Genomic DNA, 19631 nt, shown 5'->3' on the forward strand with positions numbered 1-19631 from the left:
GACGCGACGCACGGGGGGAAAGGCCTGGCAGCAAATTTTAAAAAATGTAAAAATCATAACACATACAGTACTGTATGAAATCATTTCACATCCCTTTTTCTCCCCAGTGGTTTGTCCAGTGCCCTGCATGCAGTTTTATATGATATATACTGTTCTTTCTGCCTGGAAACTTGAGATTGTCCATAGCAACCAAAAAGTGTCCCTTTACGTCAAAAGTGGCTTTAGACCAGCTAGAAAACAGCGATAATAAATTAGAACACTTGCAGAATTGAGCGATAGTGAATCGTGGGGAATTAATTTTTTTAATATTTTTATATTATTATTTTTTTTAATTATTTATATTTATTTATTATATTATAATTTATGATTTTTTGTTTCAAACTTCATCATACCCGGGATATCTACTAGACTTCTTGTTTGGACAGATTTAAGTGTGTTATTGTTAAGAATTACAGGCCTAAAAATATAAAACGCCAAGTTTCCATGCTAAATAATTGTACCGCTTTCAGCACCTAAAATCCAACATAATCATACCGCCAGGGAGGTTAATGCATGCCAATATTCTGTTTGCTTTGTTAGCAGCAGCTTGGCATTGCCTACCATTGCTGAGCCTATCATCTACTAGGACCCCCAGGTCCTTTTCCATCCTAGATTCCCCCAGAGGTTCTCCCCCCAGTGTATAGATTGCATTCAGATTTTTGCCACCCAAATGCATTATTTTACATTTTTCTACATTGAACCTCATTTGCCATGTAGTCGCCCACCCCATTAATTTGTTCAGATCTTCTTCTTGCAAGGTTTCCACATCCTGCGGAGAAGTTATTGCCCTGCTTAGCTTAGTATCATCCGCAAATACAGAGATTGAACTCTTTATCCCATCCTCCAGGTCATTTATGAACAAATTAAATAGGATTGGTCCCAGCACAGAACCCTGGGGAACCCCACTACCCACCCCTGACCATTCCGAGTACTCCCCATTTATCACCACCCTCTGAACTTGCCCTTGTAGCCAGTTTTCAATCCATGTACTCACCCTATGGTCCATGCCAACGGACCTTATTTTGTACAGGAAACGTTTATGGGGAACTGTGTCAAATGCTTTTGTAAAATCCAGATACACCACGTCTACGGGCCTTCCTTTATCTAGATGGCAACTCACCTCCTCATAGAAGGTTAATAGATTGGTTTGGCAAGAACGATTCTTCATGAATCCATGCTGATTACTGCTAATGATACCGTTCTCATTACTAAGATCTTGTATATAGTCCCTTATCATCCCCTCCAAGAGTTTACATACTATTGATGTTAGGCTGACTGGTCTGTAATTCCCAGGGATGTATTTTGGGCCCTTTTTAAATATTGGTGTTACACTGGCTTTTCTCTTTCTTCTGGAAGAATGGTCAAACATTCCCATAGACACACTCCTAAACCTTGTGGAGGTCTTCCCAGAAGAGTTGAAGCTGTTATAGCTGCAAAGGGTGGACCAACTCAATATTGAACCCTACGGACTAAGACTGGGATGCCATTAAAGTTCATGTGCGGGGAAAGGCAGGCGTCCCAATACTTTTGACAATATAGTATGTGTGTGTGTATATATATATATATATATATATATATATATATATATATATATATATATATATATATATATATTGTATATGTTGTAGACTCTATAACTTTCACATAGACTAAAAAATACACATTGATTTGGGTTATGTTTTGGCCAAAACTTATAAAAAGAAAAAAAATATTTATTTGCCTAATTTTATAACAGCTACTATGAAAAAAAAAGATGTTTTTCCCCCATTTTTTTCTGTATTTTCTCATTTATATAGCATACATTTTTTTTTTAAACCCAGTAGTGATTAAATATGACCAAAAGAAAGCTCTATCTGTTAAAAAAAAAATAAGGCTAAAACATTCATTTGGGTACAGTGTTGCATGACTGAGTAATTGTCATTCAAAGTATGACAGCAATGAAAGCTGAAAATTGGCCTGGGCAGGAAGGGTGAGAAAGTGTCCGGTATTGAAGTGGTTAAAAACAAAAAGAACAAAAGGAGACATAGCGAAGGACTTTTTCTCATACAGTTTATTTGCAGTTTACAGATATTAAACGTCAATTGAAAACTGTTAATGTGAATTATTTCAATATAAAAAAGTAAATGGTCTGCATTGCTTGTAGCAACAGCTCTCATGTTCCTGGAGGAGGACAGAAAAGAGGAGCCCCCCAGTTGATCGGTATGGCAGACGGCAGCGTTTACCCCTTTGCATTAGTCGTCAGAGTAGGAATCAACATTTTACCCCCCCCCCCCCCCCCTTAGCATCAGCAGACAAGACAGCCCCAGTCTGGTTCACTCCTGCGAATAGTGACTGGCTTCGGACAATTTCTTGCCATCGGTGGTCTCGATGGTCTTAACGAGAACGATTTTCTTTGGGTTGGTCGATGGTTTGCGGGGCGGAGGAGAGGATTTCATGTCAAAGTTCAGAAGATTGGCTGCAGACACAAGTTTGGGCAATGATTGGTCAGACACATCGAGAAAAAGGAAAGATAAATCATACAATCAGGTCGATCGTACAATCAGGTTCGATCGCCCAAAGACCAATGTGATGTCTTTAAAGCTCCATTCCCACTTTGTGAAAGTTTTCAGAGATAAAAGAGAGTAGGAAAAGAATCAAGATCACAATATACAACACTGTAACAATGTAACCGTTCTCATATCCAGGACTTTTCCTGCTATCTCTGCTCTCGGCCATTTGCCTTCTTCCATCTGCCAAAAAAACACATTGAGGGCGATTTACTAAAACCCGGGAACACAGAATCTGGAGCAGTGGTTCATACTAACCAATCAGCTTCCATCTTCAGCTTGTTCAGTTAAGGTTTGAAAATGAAAGCTGGAAGCTGATTGGTTATAATGCACGGCCACGCCAGATTCTGGCTGCTCCAGTCTTAGTCATTTCCCCTCATTGCCTTCTGATAGTTCTGATTTTTTTTTTGTTTTTTTTTGGTTAATAGCAAACTGGTTATTACATTATTACTTTTCTCCTGTGGATAACATGTATCCCTGATTCTGTGCTCCCAACCCCTTTTAAATGACCCCCACCCCATTGCTTTCTGCTTATATATTTTGAATTTTTTGTTTTATAATTACATCTTCTGAATTCTTAGGCTGGGCAGTCCTTACTGATTTTGGAAAAAATGTGTCACTGGCGCAATATATATATATATATATATATATATATATATATATATATATATATATATAGATAGATAGATATGACTGTGCAAAGAAATGTTACAATACAAAGTGTAACTGCGCTGATTTCACCAATATTGAACATATCTTACCACAAAACACGTGAACAAATATTACATGTGATACATCAAAAATTATTAAATAATTAATACATGTAAACTCATTTTTCTTAGCCCAACATAGTGATAACGGAACAATATTAATAACCGCGTATTCAATGAATAAACAGTCCCATTGATCCTCTGTACCAATTGATCATCCGAATCCCACATGCAGAAATTCACATCCGTGACTAGAAATAACTTTTCACCAATTCGTGCGATACCGCCACCTTCTAGAATGGACACTCACCAGAAACAAGTAAAAATCTTAAGAAGCTTCCTGAAGACGCATGGTTGGATGCGAAACGCGTAGAGGCTTCTGGGTACACACCGGCGTCACTTCCTGCCCCAGCCCGCACCAGATCAGGGCTTTAATCGCACGGCGATCTCGGGACAGGGAAACCGCGCTAGCTAGCCCTGAAACGAACTGCTGGAAAGACTTAGTGTCGGTCCAAAGGCACTTTTTTTGTGAGTGTACATCTATGTGCCTATTTTATTGTCTTAAATAAATTTTAAACATGTTGCGCAATGATGGTTGTCTGCTTTCCATGAGATATCAAGATTAATGTGGAGATATAAGGAATAATCGTTGGCAACCAATTTGTGAATCTTCAGACATAGAGTGGAGTGGTTAACCCAGTATAAACCAAAGGCACATTTTTTACTTGTTTCTGGTGAGTGTCCATTCTAGAAGGTGGTGGTATCGCACAAATTGGTGAAATGTTATTTCCAGTCACGGATGTGAATTTCTGCATGTGGGATTCAGATGATCAATTGGTACAGAGGATCAATGGGACTGTTTATTCATTGAATACACGATTATTAACATTTTTCAGTTATCACTATGTTGGGCTAAGGAAAATTAGTTTACATGTATTAATTATTTAATCATTTTTGATGTATCACATATAATATTTGTTCACGAGTTTTGTGGTAAGATATATTTAATATTGGTGAGACCAGCACAGTCCTTACTGATGACATCAGCGCCCCCCCCCGCCCCTCTGCACCCACAGGCAATGTGGTGGTGACACCCCCTTAAAGGGACAGGGCCCTGACGCCTTAAACCTACGGTACTGTGCTCAGTTTTGCTGGGCGTCATTCAGCTTGGAAGACTGAGGACATCTTGTGGTGGAGAAGAGGAACTGGAGAGGGGCAGCTCTGGATCGAATGTTTATTATTGCGGCCTGAGCTGCTGTTTTAATACTATAGGACATGTTAAATTAATACAAATTTAGTCCAGAGTTTACCTTTAAGCCCCTACAGGCCACAATACATTATCTTGAAGAGTAAAACTGATATAAAAAGAATAAATAAGAGAATAAAGCATGTAGTGTAATTAGCATATTTGATACCAAGGGCTTTTCTGTATGACAAAATAATTTTCAGTAATAACGAAATCATGATAATAAATGCAGACAATGAAAATTCAAGTGTTCTCTTACATTGGGGGTCAAGAGTAAAGTTTCATCCCATATTGTTGGTAGAGGAAGAAGTGCCCCCTTACACTTTTGTTCAGAGGAGAAGTGCCCTCATACATTAGTGGTGTCATGGTTTAGCCTGCAGGTTCCTGCTTGTGAAGTTTTTGCCTCCTTGTTGCAGTGGTTCTGCTGGACCTGTGCTTCCACTCACATGTGCTGCTGGCTTCTGTGTTCACCTATGGGCGTGGCCTGTTCTACTGTGGCGCTACATCCCTTTCCCTTCTATCACTTCCAGATCCGCCTCCTTGACAGCTTCTCTATGTATAGACATGCTCTGTGCAGCCCGCGTTGCCTGAGCAACTTCCTAGTTTCTCTGTGCTCCTTTACCGCATATTACTTGTATTCTGTGTCTGACTTCCCATGTACCGTCCCCGGCTTTCTCTACCATTTTTGCCTGCCTGACGCATGCCCTGATCTTGGCTTGTTTCCCATAGCCTTTTTTGTTTTCTGCCATCTGGACTTCAAGTGACCTCAAGATTCCTAGTGTCCCTGGCTCTTCTGTCTCCTGCCTTCTGTATTCTGCACCTGCAAGCGGCCCCTGCATATTCAGCTGGACGTACCTGGGAGCCACGACCTGGTTCCAGTCTGCTGCAAGTCCATTCTCAACATCAGGGGCTCTGGTAAAGAAGCAGGATCAGGCCTAGACTCTGTGCCCCGGGAAACCCTGAGTTGGCCTTATACAAGGGCTCACTATCATAGCAGCCTGATAGTAGAAGGCCAACTTGGGGTTCCTCAGGGTGCAGAGTCTAAGTCCCAGCCTTCTTCTTGACCAGGGGCCCCTCAAGGTGGGGATGGCCCCCAGGTATGCCCAGCTGAAGATGTGGAGACCACTTGCGGGTGCAGAGTACAGATGGCAGGAGACAGAATAGCCAGGAACCCTAGGAATCTTGGGGTTACTTGGAATCTCTCAGAAAGCCAGAGACTCTGGGAACCTTGGGGTCACTACGAATCAGAATCTCTTGGAAAGCCAGGGACACTAGGAATCTTGGCGTCACTTGGAAACCCTCAGAATGCCAGGGACTCTATGAATCTTAAAGTCACTTGGAATCTCTCAGAAAGCCAGGGACACTAGGAATCTTGGGGTCACTCAGAATCTTCTTGGAAAGCCAGGAACACTAGGAAATTTTAGGTAATTTGGAGTCTCTCAGAAAGCAAGAGACTGTATGAACCTTGCAGTCACTCTGAATCACTTGGAAAGGCAGGGACACTAGCAATCTCTGGGTCACTTGGAATCTCTCAGAAAGCCCGGGACTCTGGGAACCTAGGGGTCACTCTGAATCTTCTTGGAAAGCCAGGGACACTAGGAAACTTGAGGTCATTTGGAGACTCTAGAAAGCCAGGGACCTTAGTAATCCTGGGGTCACTCGGAATCTTGAGGTCACTTGAAATCTCTCAGAAATTCAGGGATTCTAGGAACCTTGAGGTCACTCAGGAATCGGAATCACTTGAAAAGCCAGGGACACTAGGAATGTTAGAATCACTCAGAATCTCCAGAAAAGGTGGAGACACTAGAAACCTTGGGGTCACTTGGAATATCCTTAAAAGCTAGGGACACCTGGAATCGCTCAGAGTCTTCTTGGAAAGCCAGGGACACTAGGAATCTTGGTGTCACTTAGAATCTCTCGGAAAGCCATAGAAATCTCTAGGAATCTTGGGATCACTCTTGGAAAGCCAGGGACATCTTGGTGTCACTGAGAATCTCTCGGAAAGCCATAGAAATCACTAGGAATCTCGGGATCACTCTTGGAAAGCCAGGGACATTAGGAATCTTAAAGTCACTTGGGATCTCTAGGAAAGCCAGGGACACTAGCATTCTTAAGATCACTTGGCATCTCTAGGAAAGCCAGGGACTCTAGGAATTTAGGGTCACTTGGAATCTCTCAGAAAGCCAGGCACAATAGGAATCTTAGGGTCACATTTAGAATCTTCTTGGAACGCCAGGAATTCTAGGAATCTTGGGATCAAGCAGAATCTTCTTGGAAAGCCAGGGACACACGGAACCATTGGAGGACCTGCCTCCAGGAATACCCGCTGTTTCTCAGGCACTGTAAAAATTGTGGAATCAACCTGCGCTAATGAGCAAAGTGTATGAATAAAACAAGTGCAGCTGCAAATAAAACTCCAAATATCTATGAAGTGACAAACATAAAAAGTAAACTTAATTGCGCTAGCAAAAATGAAAAAATAAAGTGCTAAGAACACACCATACATATGATAACAGTGAGTGCATAAACATCTTATCCCAAAATGCGAGCAAAAATGAAAACAAAATAAAGTGCTAAGAAAGCACCATACATGTGATAACAATGAGTATACAATCATTAGTCATAGACAGAAGCCGTCAGTTAACAGTCTATAATAATGTGAATCCCATAAATTCAAGCTGAAAAAGTCCGCTCCATGTGTTTCATCCTCACACGCCAAGGGTTAATAAGCCAAAATACTTCTATTCGGGTATACAGTAACAACGACAAGAGAAGTAGTAGATGTACGCTTACCCCAGGTGTTGGACCTCCCCTGTGGCAAGGTCTTGTGAGCTTGCAGATTTCACCCTCTGCAGGGACAAGTTGTTAATCTCCTGGTCCTGGCAGCGTATGCCGCCGACTTCCGTATGGCCGGGATGATCCAACTGTTCGAACCTCAGAGGGGGGACTCAGGAATGCCAGAAACCCATAAACAGGAGAGGGAGGCAAAACGGAGAAAATACTCCAATAGTGTGATATCGTTTTTAAACTATTTATTGGTTAAAACATACCACAAGAGATCATATAAAACTCAAGTATAAAAATTCATTAAAAAAGCCGGCATATTCAAAGGCAGAACGCCCGTGCAAACAAATAATTCGAACACGTGATGGCTAGCACTGCGAGGCCACGCCCTACATGTTTCGTCATACGTGACGTCTACGCGTGCCCCCGTAGACGTCACGTATGACGAAACATGTAGGGCGTGGCCTCGCAGTGCTAGCCATCACGTGTTCGAATTATTTGTTTGCACGGGCGTTCTGCCTTTGAATATGCCGGCTTTTTTAATGAATTTTTATACTTGAGTTTTATATGATCTCTTGTGGTATGTTTTAACCAATAAATAGTTTAAAAACGATATCACACTATTGGAGTATTTTCTCCGTTTTGCCTCCCTCTCCTGTTTATGGGTTTCTGGCATTCCTGAGTCCCCCCTCTGAGGTTCGAACAGTTGGATCATCCCGGCCATACGGAAGTCGGCGGCATACGCTGCCAGGACCAGGAGATTAACAACTTGTCCCTGCAGAGGGTGAAATCTGCAAGCTCACAAGACCTTGCCACAGGGGAGGTCCAACACCTGGGGTAAGCGTACATCTACTACTTCTCTTGTCGTTGTTACTGTATACCCGAATAGAAGTATTTTGGCTTATTAACCCTTGGCGTGTGAGGATGAAACACATGGAGCGGACTTTTTCAGCTTGAATTTATGGGATTCACATTATTATAGACTGTTAACTGACGGCTTCTGTCTATGACTAATGATTGTATACTCATTGTTATCACATGTATGGTGCTTTCTTAGCACTTTATTTTGTTTTCATTTTTGCTCGCATTTTGGGATAAGATGTTTATGCACTCACTGTTATCATATGTATGGTGTGTTCTTAGCACTTTATTTTTTCATTTTTGCTAGCGCAATTAAGTTTACTTTTTCTCAGGCACTGCTTGAGTGAATGAGCCCAGCCTAAATAGAAAGGGAGATGCCCTGACTTGGCTGGTCTTGTAGCTAAACAAATCAGCAGCAGGTGATCATCACTAATCTTCATCACAAGTCCTGTGGGATAACAGGTAACAGCAAAGCCCTGCAAGTTAAGGTTAAGGAACTACATGTACCAGCCTGCCTGCTGGTCTTTGGGAATAGAGGTGACAGATCAGCTGCTGCATGAGAAATGTGAATGCCCTGAAGGTGGTCCGGATAACTCAAGAATCCAGGCAGCTGGCAGAAGGACCTTGCTGCTAGACTCCACCTATAACCGAGAGGTAACTTAAGGGTGGACCAGCCTTTTAATACATATGTAAGTAAATAATGCACATGTCTAATGTTCTTAGGTTATTTGTTTAGGGACTGAATTCAGATTTTATGTGTCCCGCACCTTTCTGTATATTGGTTTTAGGTGAGCATGACCTCTATAAATCTTTATAAATCCCTTTAATAAACCTCACCCATAACCAACTGAAAGACAAATGCAACAGCTTACGCCCAGAAATAAAAAGGCCTAATAAACAGAACTTTGTGTGAACAGGACCTGGAAACCCGATTAGAGTAACAAATACTGACACATTTGGCATCACTTTTGGGATCACAAGTTGACTGTTAAAAAAATAATAGTCTGTAGAAATGTGTGTGATCCACTGTGAGGACTTTATTGTCTACATCCAGATCTGTGGCTGTATGGGAGGGAAGACCAACTGATCAGAAAGACTTCTAATTGACCTGTAATGGGAAAAGGTGAAATCTCTCAGGGGGGCGGAGTTCTGACCCACCAAGTGTGAAATCTCTCAGGGGGCGGAGTTCTGACCCACCAAGTGTGAAATCTCTCACGGAGCGGAGTTCTGACCCACCAAGTGTGAAATCACTTAGGGGGCGGAGTTCTGACCCACCAAGTGTGAAATCTCTCAGGGAGCAGAGTTCTGACCCACAAAGTGTGAAATCTCTCAGGGGGGCGGAGTTCTGACCCACAAAGTGTGAAATCTCTCAGGGGGCAGAGTTCAGACCCACCAAGTGCTACAAATTCAGTCTAAAAAAAAGGGGTCACTCTTTTCAGGGAAATGTGGTTTTATAGAGTGGAGGGCGGTGATAGAAACAAAGACCTGGCTGCATAGAAGGAAAGAATGGATTGTACTGGAAAAGACCATAATAAAAAAGTGTGTGTATATATAGATATATATATATAGATAGATAGATATATATCTATCTATATATATATATCTATATATATAGATATATATATATATAGATATATATATATATATAAAACTTTATATTGAGTTTAATATTCAGAATTTCTGTACTTACCCAACTTGTCTATAGTGCTATTTTGGGTATTTTGGGTATTTTGGGTATTTGAAGGGTGGTTGTTCAGTCTGCAGGGAACAAATGCATGCTGGTTAAACAAATAGACATGTATACTCTGACTCCCACCTGTACATGATGACGAGAAAGGCCATCTTTAAAACCTAGGACCCCCTCCATACTTTTGCTTCATTGATGGAGAGCAGGAGACATTTAGTCCTCCGCCTAAACAACACAGTGCCCCCCTTAGGTTGGCGGATTTACTGCAGCTCACACTGGCCTACAATCATGCTGCAGAGAAGGACCCTTGTTCTTTAAGTGGAAGCAGCGGCCTCTCTCTCTCTCTGCAGAGGTCCAACACTCTCCCTCTGCTGAGTCAAAGCTACAGCTCTCCAATCAGCAGGCAGTATGAGCTTTACTGACTGGGGTAAGCAGGGGATATAGGACCTCTGCAGAAAGACCATTGCTTTTTACGATGAGAGCAAGGGGTCCTTTCTGCAGCATGCTGGCAGGGGACAGACTTTTTTTTTTTCACCCAGGCTGTGGCTGCTTTCTAAAGAACGCAAACTGTAAGGCTTTTTTTTTTTATGCCCCTGGAATGTATTTAACTGATTTAATTTATTTATAAACACAAAAATGTGTATTGACACAGTAAAAAATTCACGTAAGCTTCCTGTTTTCTTAAAGCGCTGAACTGCAGAAGAGGGACATGGCAGAACAGAGGGACTTGTATTTATAATAGTAATATTTTTTTTTTCCCTAGGATCATCAGCACCATCTAGTGGTAATGACGCCGTATTTGTCCTGATAAACCGCAATAAGAAAAAAAAGTATATTACTGCCACTAGATGGCGCTGCTAGGAAATAAAAGTAATTTATTTACGGAAATTACGATGAAGATTCCTTGTGCGATTGATTAACACATTCGCACAACAATTTTTTATACATTGACCACTTTGTTTGCAATAATTTGCTATGAGAAACAAACAGCAGACTTATCCTCCTATAGGATTTACCAAGCATTTTTGCTTTATGCGGTAAATACCGCAATAGTGAATTGACATTTTCAGGATCACAAGTCGGTATTTGGGAAAACGCCTTGATTTGCAGCGTTGGCTCACCTGGTCTCCTCCCCTTCCAGCAATTTGCGGTAGGTGGCGATTTCGATGTCCAGGGCCAGCTTGGTGTTCATCAGGTCCTGGTACTCCCGCGCCTTGCGGGCCATGTCCTGCTTTGCATTTCTCAGAGCCTCTTCCAGGTCCTGAGCGTGGGACTTGGCGTTCTGGATGGCCTGCTCGCCGTGGTCCTCGGCCAGGGAGATGGAGTGCTCTAGATTTGCACGCTAGAAGGAGAAGATCAGCAAGAAGACACGAAAATCAGATCTCTTTGTGTGGTTTAGAAAACTAATGTGAAGCCTGTAGTTATGCCAAATTACTTGTAGTCCATTGTATAGACTGCTGTATACTGAGTACTAGAGTGTCCCTAAACCCAAGAACAAAAAAATCGATAGTATTGCAACTTACTGGTCCTCGGTTGTAGTGGCTGCATTAGTTTTCTTTTTTCAAATTTTTTTCCTTTTGCTTAAACTTGGCAATCCTGCCATCCTAATTCACTTCCTGTTCTAGGTTGACAACTGTACCTGGGCAGCGTCGTCACTCTAGAAAAAGGAAGTGTTAGAATAATGGTTCCCAACCTATTTGAGAACAGGGCCTGGTAAGTAGACATGTGCACTGACAAAATTTGTTAGTTTTTGTTTTCGTTTCATTTGTTTTTTTGCTTTTTTCGGAAATTCGAAAATTCGGATTTTCACATTTCCGAATTTTCAAATAACCAAATTTTCTAATTTCCGAATTTCGAAATTTTGAATTTTCAAATTTTCTGAATTCGACAATTTGGAAATTCGAAAATCCGAAAATTCGAAAATCTGAAAAAAAAGAAAGAAAATCAGTAAAATTTGAAATAATAGCTAATTAATAATTATTAACTATTAAATTGTAGGTATTGGAATTTCCTTTCAAATTTGTCTGTTTGTGAACGTAACGAATACAAATTTATCTGAAGTTACGAATTATCCGAAATAACGAATGCCGCATCTAAACAAATGGAATGGAACAAATTAATAATAATAATAATAAAAAGGTTTTATTATTATTATTTATTATTATAAGATCATTACGTTCCATTCGTTTAGATATGGCATTCGTTATTTCAGATAATTCGTAACTTCGGATAAATTCGTATTCGTTACGTTCACTAACAGCCAAATTTGAAAGGAAATTCCAATACCTATAATTTAATTATTATTAGTTATTATTTCAGATTTTTGGGTTATTGAATTTTAGGATTTTCATTCTTTTGAATTTTCTGATTCTTACTTTCTTATTTTCGGATTTTCAAATTTCCAAATTTTAGAATTTTCAAATTTCCGAAATTTCGAATTTCAGAATTTTCAAATTTCCTAATATCGAATTTTCAAATGTTCAAATTTCCGAAATTTTGAATTTCCGAACTTCCAAATTTTGAATTTCCGAAATTTCGCATTTCTGAAACTTCCAATTTCTGAAATTCAGAATTTTCCAATTTCCGAAGATTAAAATTTTCGATTCTCCGAATCTCCAAAATTCCAAATTTTCAAATTTCCTAAATTTCGAATTTTTCAGAAATTCAGAAATTTGAAATTCAGAAATTCAGAATTTCGGAAATTCGGAATTTCGGAAATTCTAAATTTCGGAAATTCGAAGCTTCGGAAATTAGGAAATTTTGGAATTAACAAATTTGTCAAAATTTGTTAAAAAACGAATTCGGAACTTATTGAATTGCACATGTCTACTGGTAAGTTCTTCCAAAACCTTCCATGCCCCAACAGTAAAGGATAATGTTTATACTCACGTTTATGGGAATGGATGGGGCTCGGTGATGTTGTGGTGTGGATGGGGGCTGTTGAGTGGGTCAGGGTCGGTTCACACTGGGGCGACTTGGGATCCGACTTGTACGCCCTCAAGTCGCCCCAAGTCGCCCCAGAAATAGATTCAATGGGAGTGAACGCTAGCGTCTTAATAGACACTACTGAAGTCGCTCTGACTTCAGAGCGTACTCCCTGTACTACTTTGATCCGACTTGGTAGGCGACCTGTACCATAGAAATCAATGGAAGTCGCCTCCAAGTCGGATCTCTCTGTAAAGTCAAGCGACTTTGCAGGGAAAACCCCTCCCTCCCCCCCTCCCTCCCAGAGAGCTGATTGCCCTGTGATTGGCCACAGCCGAAGTCGCCTGTCATGGAGGCGACTTCAAGTCGCCTTGTAATTTGCTGAAGTCGCGCTGAAGTCGCCCTGAAGCTGCGTTGAAGTCGCGGTACAAAGTCGCGCTGAAGTCGTGTTGCCCCAGTGTGAACCGACCCTTAGGGGACTCTGATTTCTGGAGGAGGCTGGGGAGCACGAAGGTACTTTGGGACACTGTTGGAGGTGTGCAGCAGGCAGGGGGACATTGTGGGGGCTGAAGGCTCTCAGGGGGCACTATAAGACACTACAGGAGGTTGGGGGGGGCACTGTAAGGGCTAAAGGCTGAAAGGAGTCCTGAGGGCACTGTGGGCCACTATGGGAGGTTGGGGGCACTATGGAGGGCAAAAGCGCTGCAGCAGGGTGGGGAGCACTGTGGGTGTTCTCAGGGGGCACTATAGGACACTACAGGAGGTTGGGGGGCACTCTAAGGACTGAGGGCTGTCAGGGGTCCTGAGGACCCTGTGGGCCACTCTTTGAGGTTGGGGGGCACTATGGGGGCTGAGAACGCTCAGGGAGCCTGGGGGCACTGTGGTCAATTATGGGAGGTTGGGGGCACTTTGGGATCTGGGAAGTACTGTGGGAAATTAAGGGGTCTGCAGCTGGCTGAATGCCTGGGAGAGGGGAGGCCGTGGCTCAGCAGGGGACATGGCCTGGTGGTTGAGAGCCACTGTGTTAGGGCTACATAGGTCCTCATTCACACTGGCACCGGTAAACCGTTTATTAGACATGTGCAATTCGTTTGGTTCTGAATTCGTTTTTTTAACAAATTTTTGACAAATTCGTTAATTTGGAAATATCCGAATTAATGAAAACCCGTTTAACATATTTTTCCGAATATTCGTAAATTTGAATATTCAAAAATTCATAAATTCAAAAATATGAAAATTCGAAAAATTTGAAAATTTTAAATAATAACTAAGTAATAATAACTTAACTATTACTATTAAATTATAGGTATTGGAATTTCCTTTCAAATTTGGCTGATAGTGAATGTAACGAATACGAATTTATCCGAAGTTACGAATTATCCGAAATAACTGTATCTAAACGAATGGAACGTAACAAATTAATAATGATAAATAACAATAATAATAATATTAAAAACTTTTCATTATTATTATTATTTATTATTAATTCATTCCATTCCATTTGTTTAGATGCGGCATTCCTTATTTTGGATAATTCGCAGTAGTGGCCCGTGCACTGTGGGCACACGGGTGCCGTCCCCCCATCCATGCGCCCGGCCCCTTTCAGGACGCAGGACACATGGATTCCTATGGCTGGGGCGAGAGGGGGTGGTACTTTTTGAAGCACCTGATTAGAGCCAGAGGCTCTAATAGGCTTCAAAATAGGGTGGGCTCGGGGCACAGAGAGTGCGCCCTGATCCCACCCAATTGTGTGACGATAGCCAATTAATTTTCGCTATTTTCACACTAACCTTCCTCTCCACCAATCAGGAGTCAGGGCGTCAGACCTGTTTCCTGATTGGCCAAAGCACCAGGCCACCCTATTGGATGCCTGGCGCTTATGAGGAGGAGCAGAGGAGACACACGCTGGAGCGGAGGTCGCCGCCGCTCTGGTGCACTGAGAGGAGCTGCTGCCTGACGGTAAGTGCCAGGGGGGCCGTCTGTCAGAGCCGCGCCTAGGGGGGTTGGGGTTGCTGCCAGAGCCGCGAGCCCTGTGAGTGGGGGGAGTCGGTGGGCACAGTGACTGCATATGATGGGCACAAGTGGCTGCATATACTGAGCACAAATGGCTGCATTTGACGGGCACAAGTGGCTGCATTTGACGGGCACAAGTGGCTGCATTTGATGGGCACAATGGCTGCATATGATGGGCACAAGTGGCTGCATATGATGGGCACAAGTGGCTGCATATACTGGGCACAAGTGGCTGCATTTGAAGGGCACAAGTGGCTGCATTTGACGGGCACAAGTGGCTGCATTTGATGGGCACAATGGCTGCATATGATGGGCACAAGTGGCTGCATATACTGGGCACAAGTGGCTGCATTTGAAGGGCACAAGTGGCTGCATTTGACGGGCACAAGTGGCTGCATTTGATGGGCACAATGGCTGCATATGACGGGCACAAGTGGCTGCATTTGATGGGCACAGTGCCTGCGTTTGATGGGCACAATGGCTGCATATGATGGGCTCAAGTGGCTGCATATGATGGGTACAGTGGCTGCATATGATGGGCACAATTTGCTGCATATGATGGGCACAATGGCTGCAATTGATGGGCACAGTGGCTGCATTTGATGGGCACAGTGAGGCTAAAATTGATCGGGAAGGGGGGTTTCAGTATTTTTCTGTTTGTTTGCGCCCCCCCCAAAAAAATTTTGATCACCAGCCGCCACTGATGCACAAGTGGCTGCATTTGATGGGCACAATGGCTGCATATGATGGGCACAAGTGGCTGCATATGATGGGCACAAGTGGCTGCATATACTGGGCACAAGTGGCTGCATTTGAAGGGCACAAGTGGCTGCATTTGACGGGCACAAGTGGCTGCATTTGATGGGCACAATGGCTGCATATGATGGGCACAAGTGGCTGCATATACTGGGCACAAGTGGCTGCATTTGAAGGGCACAAGTGGCTGCATTTGACGGGCACAAGTGGCTGCATTTGATGGGCACAATGGCTGCATATGACGGGCACAAGTGGCTGCATTTGATGGGCACAGTGCCTGCGTTTGATGGGCACAATGGCTGCATATGATGGGCTCAAGTGGCTGCATATGATGGGTACAGTGGCTGCATATGATGGGCACAATTTGCTGCATATGATGGGCACAATGGCTGCAATTGATGGGCACAGTGGCTGCATTTGATGGGCACAGTGAGGCTAAAATTGATCGGGAAGGGGGGTTTCAGTATTTTTCTGTTTGTTTGCGCCCCCCCCAAAAAAATTTTGATCACCAGCCGCCACTGATAATTCGTAACTTCAGATAAATTCGTATTCGTTAAGTTAACTAACAGCCAAATTTGAAAGGAAATTCCAATACCTATCATGTAATAGTTAGTTATTATTAGTTAGTTATTATTTCAAATTTTCTGATTTTCTTTCTTATTTTCGGATTTTCGAATTTACGGATTTTCGGATTTACGAATTTCGATCATAACGAATGACCCGAAAAATGAAAATAAAAAAGAAAAGCGAATGAAACAAAAATGAAAACTAATGAATTTTTGTTGACAGTGCACATCTACCGTTTATATGCATTTGGAGGATAGTATAAATGTCTCTGATTGCATATATTTTTTTGTGCGGTCAGTTTAGTTGTGTTGGAAGAAAGTAGACTTGTGCATCCAGAATCTAATTAGACACTCTAAAGTTTATATATATATATACTTTAGAGTGTATATATACCTGATTCTTCAGGGCCTCATTGTCACTGTTGATGCGTTGCATCGTGCGATGTATATCTGATAGTTCGTTCTTCAATGCCTTCAGCTCGTCATTGGTGCGTTTAGACTGATTCATCATGTCCTCAATCTACAAAACCAAACAAAAAATGAATTACAGACTACATACCAAACTACACCGGACCTTCCTTTCTTAAAGGGGACCTTGCAGTAAAAATAGGTTTATCAAGGATTTTAAGGGACACCCAGGAGGACACCCCGAGAAGAGAACCTGCGTTTTCTTGGGCTTTTTCTAGGGGGTAGAGATGCGTACGACAGAAAAATGTGTTTAGTTTCAGATTTGTTCGTTAAGTTAATAGTTTCTATATATTCGTTATGTTAGAGTGATTCGTTTTCAGAATTGGTTTTGTATATTTGGATTCGGTTAGTATATTCGTTATTTTCAAATCAATTAGAATTTTCAGAAGGTAGCTATATTACTTCTATTCTATTCTCATCATCTTATTTCGCTTTTATACCTTACTATACTTATTGCAATAAGTTTCCATTTTGAATTCATTTAAAAATTTGTTTCGGAATTTTTTGAATTCATTTTTCAACTTTTTCAAATATGTTATTTCGTCATGTTATAATTTATTTTGGATTCATTGAAATGTATTTCTATTAGGATTCGGAAATTCGGATACATCCCAATCTCTGAATGACAAAAACTTTTCAAATTCATTTTTGAGTTTTTTAAATTCAAATTGGTTTTTCAAATTGAAATTCGTTACTATTGGGATTCGGAAATTCGGATACAACCGAATCTCCAAATAATGAAAAATATTCAAATTCATTTATTTTTATTTTTTTAATTTGTTATTTTATTGCGTTTTAATTTATTTTGGATCAGTTGAAATTCATTGCTATTGTGATTCGGAAATTCGGATACACCCAAATCTCTGAATAATGAAAGATTTTCAAATTTTATTTTTTTAATTCTTTTTTCAACTTTTTCAAATATGTTATTTTGTCATGTTATAATTTATTTTGGATTCATTGAAATTTATTACTATTAGGGTTCAGAAATTGAGATACATCCCAATCTCTGAATAACAAAAACTTTTCAAATTCATTTTTGAGTTTTTCGAATTCAATTTCGTTTTTCAAATTGAAATTCGTTACTATTGGGATTCGGAAATTCTAAATCTCCAAATAATAAAAAATATTCAAATTCAATTATTTATTTATTTATTTTATTTGTTATTATTTGTTATTATTATTTGTTAATTTATTTGTTATTTGTTTCATTACGTTAGAATTTATTTTGGTTTAGTTGAAATTCATTGCTATTGTGATTCGGAAATTCGGGTACACCCAAGCCTCTGAATAATCAAAGATTTTCAAATTCAATTCTTCTAATTCATTTTTGAGTTTTTCGAAATCAAATTCGTTTTTCAAATTGAAATTCATTGCTATTGTGATTCGGAAATTCGGGTACACCCAAACCTCTGAATAATCAAAGATTTTCAAATTCAATTCTTCTAATTCATTTTTGAGTTTTTCAAAATCAAATTCGTTTTTCAAATTGAAATTCATTACTATTGGGATTCAGAAATTCGGATACAACAGAATCTCCAAATAATGAAAAATATTCAAATTCATTTTTTTTTTTTATTTGTTATTTCATTACGTTATAATTTATTTTGGATTAGTTGAAATTCATTGCTATTGTGATTCGGAAATTCGGATACACCCAAATCTCTGAATAATGAAAGCTTTTCAAATTCAATTTTTCAAATTTATTTTTGAATTTTTCAAATCCCTTATTTTGTTACGTTATTTAGTTTCTTATCATTTATTTCGGATTCGTTGAAATTTTTTTCCTATTGTGATTCGGAAATTCGAATACACCCGAATCTCTGAATAACATAAATTTTGTCTGAATTTTGATCCGTAACTAAACGAATTACGCATGTCTACTAGGGGGTATCCTGCTCCAGAGGTCAGTCCATGACACCCTCCATGACTGAACTGAATGACTTTTGGGGGCATATTGGTCAAATTAGATAGATTTATTTTTTTTTTAACTTGAATAACATCCCAAGAAAGGTGACTATTGCAGCCAGAGCTGCACCTAACATGACGACTAATTTAAAGGGGCAAAAGAAAACCCCACTCTTATCTCTGGCACTCGTCCTCTCCTCACTTCTTTACTCGATATTTCTTTGTATTGGCATAGTGGTGCTTGCTGTACAGGGCCTTGAAAAAGTATTCATACCCCTTGAAATTTTCAACATTTTATCATGGTACAACCAAATGTAAATGTATTTTATTGGGATTTTATGTGATAGACCATCACAAAGTGGCACATAATTGTGAAGTGGAAGGAAAATGATAAATGGTTTACAACATTTTTTACAAATAAATATCTGAAAAGTGTGCATTTGTATTCAGCCCCCTTTACTCTGATACACCTAACTAAAATCTAGTGGAACCAATTGCCTTCAGAAGTCACCTAATTAGTAAATAGAGTCCACCTGTGTGTAATTGAATCTCAGTATAAATACAGCTGTTTTGTGAAGCCCTCAGAGGTTTGTTAGAGAACCTTAGTGAAAAAACAGCATCATGAAGGCCAAGGAACACACCAGACAGGTCAGGGATAAAGTTGTGGAGAAGTTTAAAGCAGGGTTAGGTTATAAAAAAATATCCCAAGCTTTGAACCTCTCACGGAGCTCTGTTCAATCCATCATCCGAAAATGGAAAGAGTATGGCACAACTGCAAACCTACCAAGACATGGCCGTCCACCTAAACTGACCGGCCGAGCAAGGAGAACATTCATCAGAGAAGCAGCCAAGAGGTCCATGGTAACTCTGGAGGAGCTACAGAGAGCCACAGCTCAGGAGGGAGAATCTGTCCACAGGACAACTATTAGTCATGTTCTCCACAAATCTGCCCTTTATGGAAGAGTGACAAGAAGAAAGACATTGTTGAAAGAAAGCCATAAGAAGTCCCGTTTGCAGTTTGTGAGAAGCTATGTGGAGGACACAGCAAACATGTGGAAGAAGGTGCTCTGGTCAGATAAGACCAAAATTGAACTTTTTGGCCTAAAACCAAAACTCTGTGTG

The 19631-nt window shown here is 40.7% G+C and overlaps 1 protein-coding gene across 1 annotated transcript in view; it reads right to left on the reverse strand.

Moving 5' to 3' along the window:
• Positions 1-2074: 2074 nt before the first annotated feature.
• Positions 2075-19631, reverse strand: part of LOC141147228 (keratin, type II cytoskeletal 8-like) — a 43116-nt gene continuing 25559 nt past the window's right edge. Inside the window, 4 exon segments of the mRNA XM_073634401.1 lie at positions 2075-2494; positions 9877-9944; positions 10995-11215; positions 16528-16653. Of these exon segments, the coding sequence (XP_073490502.1) occupies positions 2352-2494; positions 9877-9944; positions 10995-11215; positions 16528-16653 (558 nt within the window). The 3' untranslated portion in view covers positions 2075-2351.

Source organism: Aquarana catesbeiana, linkage group LG06 (genome assembly GCF_042186555.1).
Source record: "Aquarana catesbeiana isolate 2022-GZ linkage group LG06, ASM4218655v1, whole genome shotgun sequence".
NCBI classification, from domain to species: domain Eukaryota; kingdom Metazoa; phylum Chordata; class Amphibia; order Anura; family Ranidae; genus Aquarana; species Aquarana catesbeiana.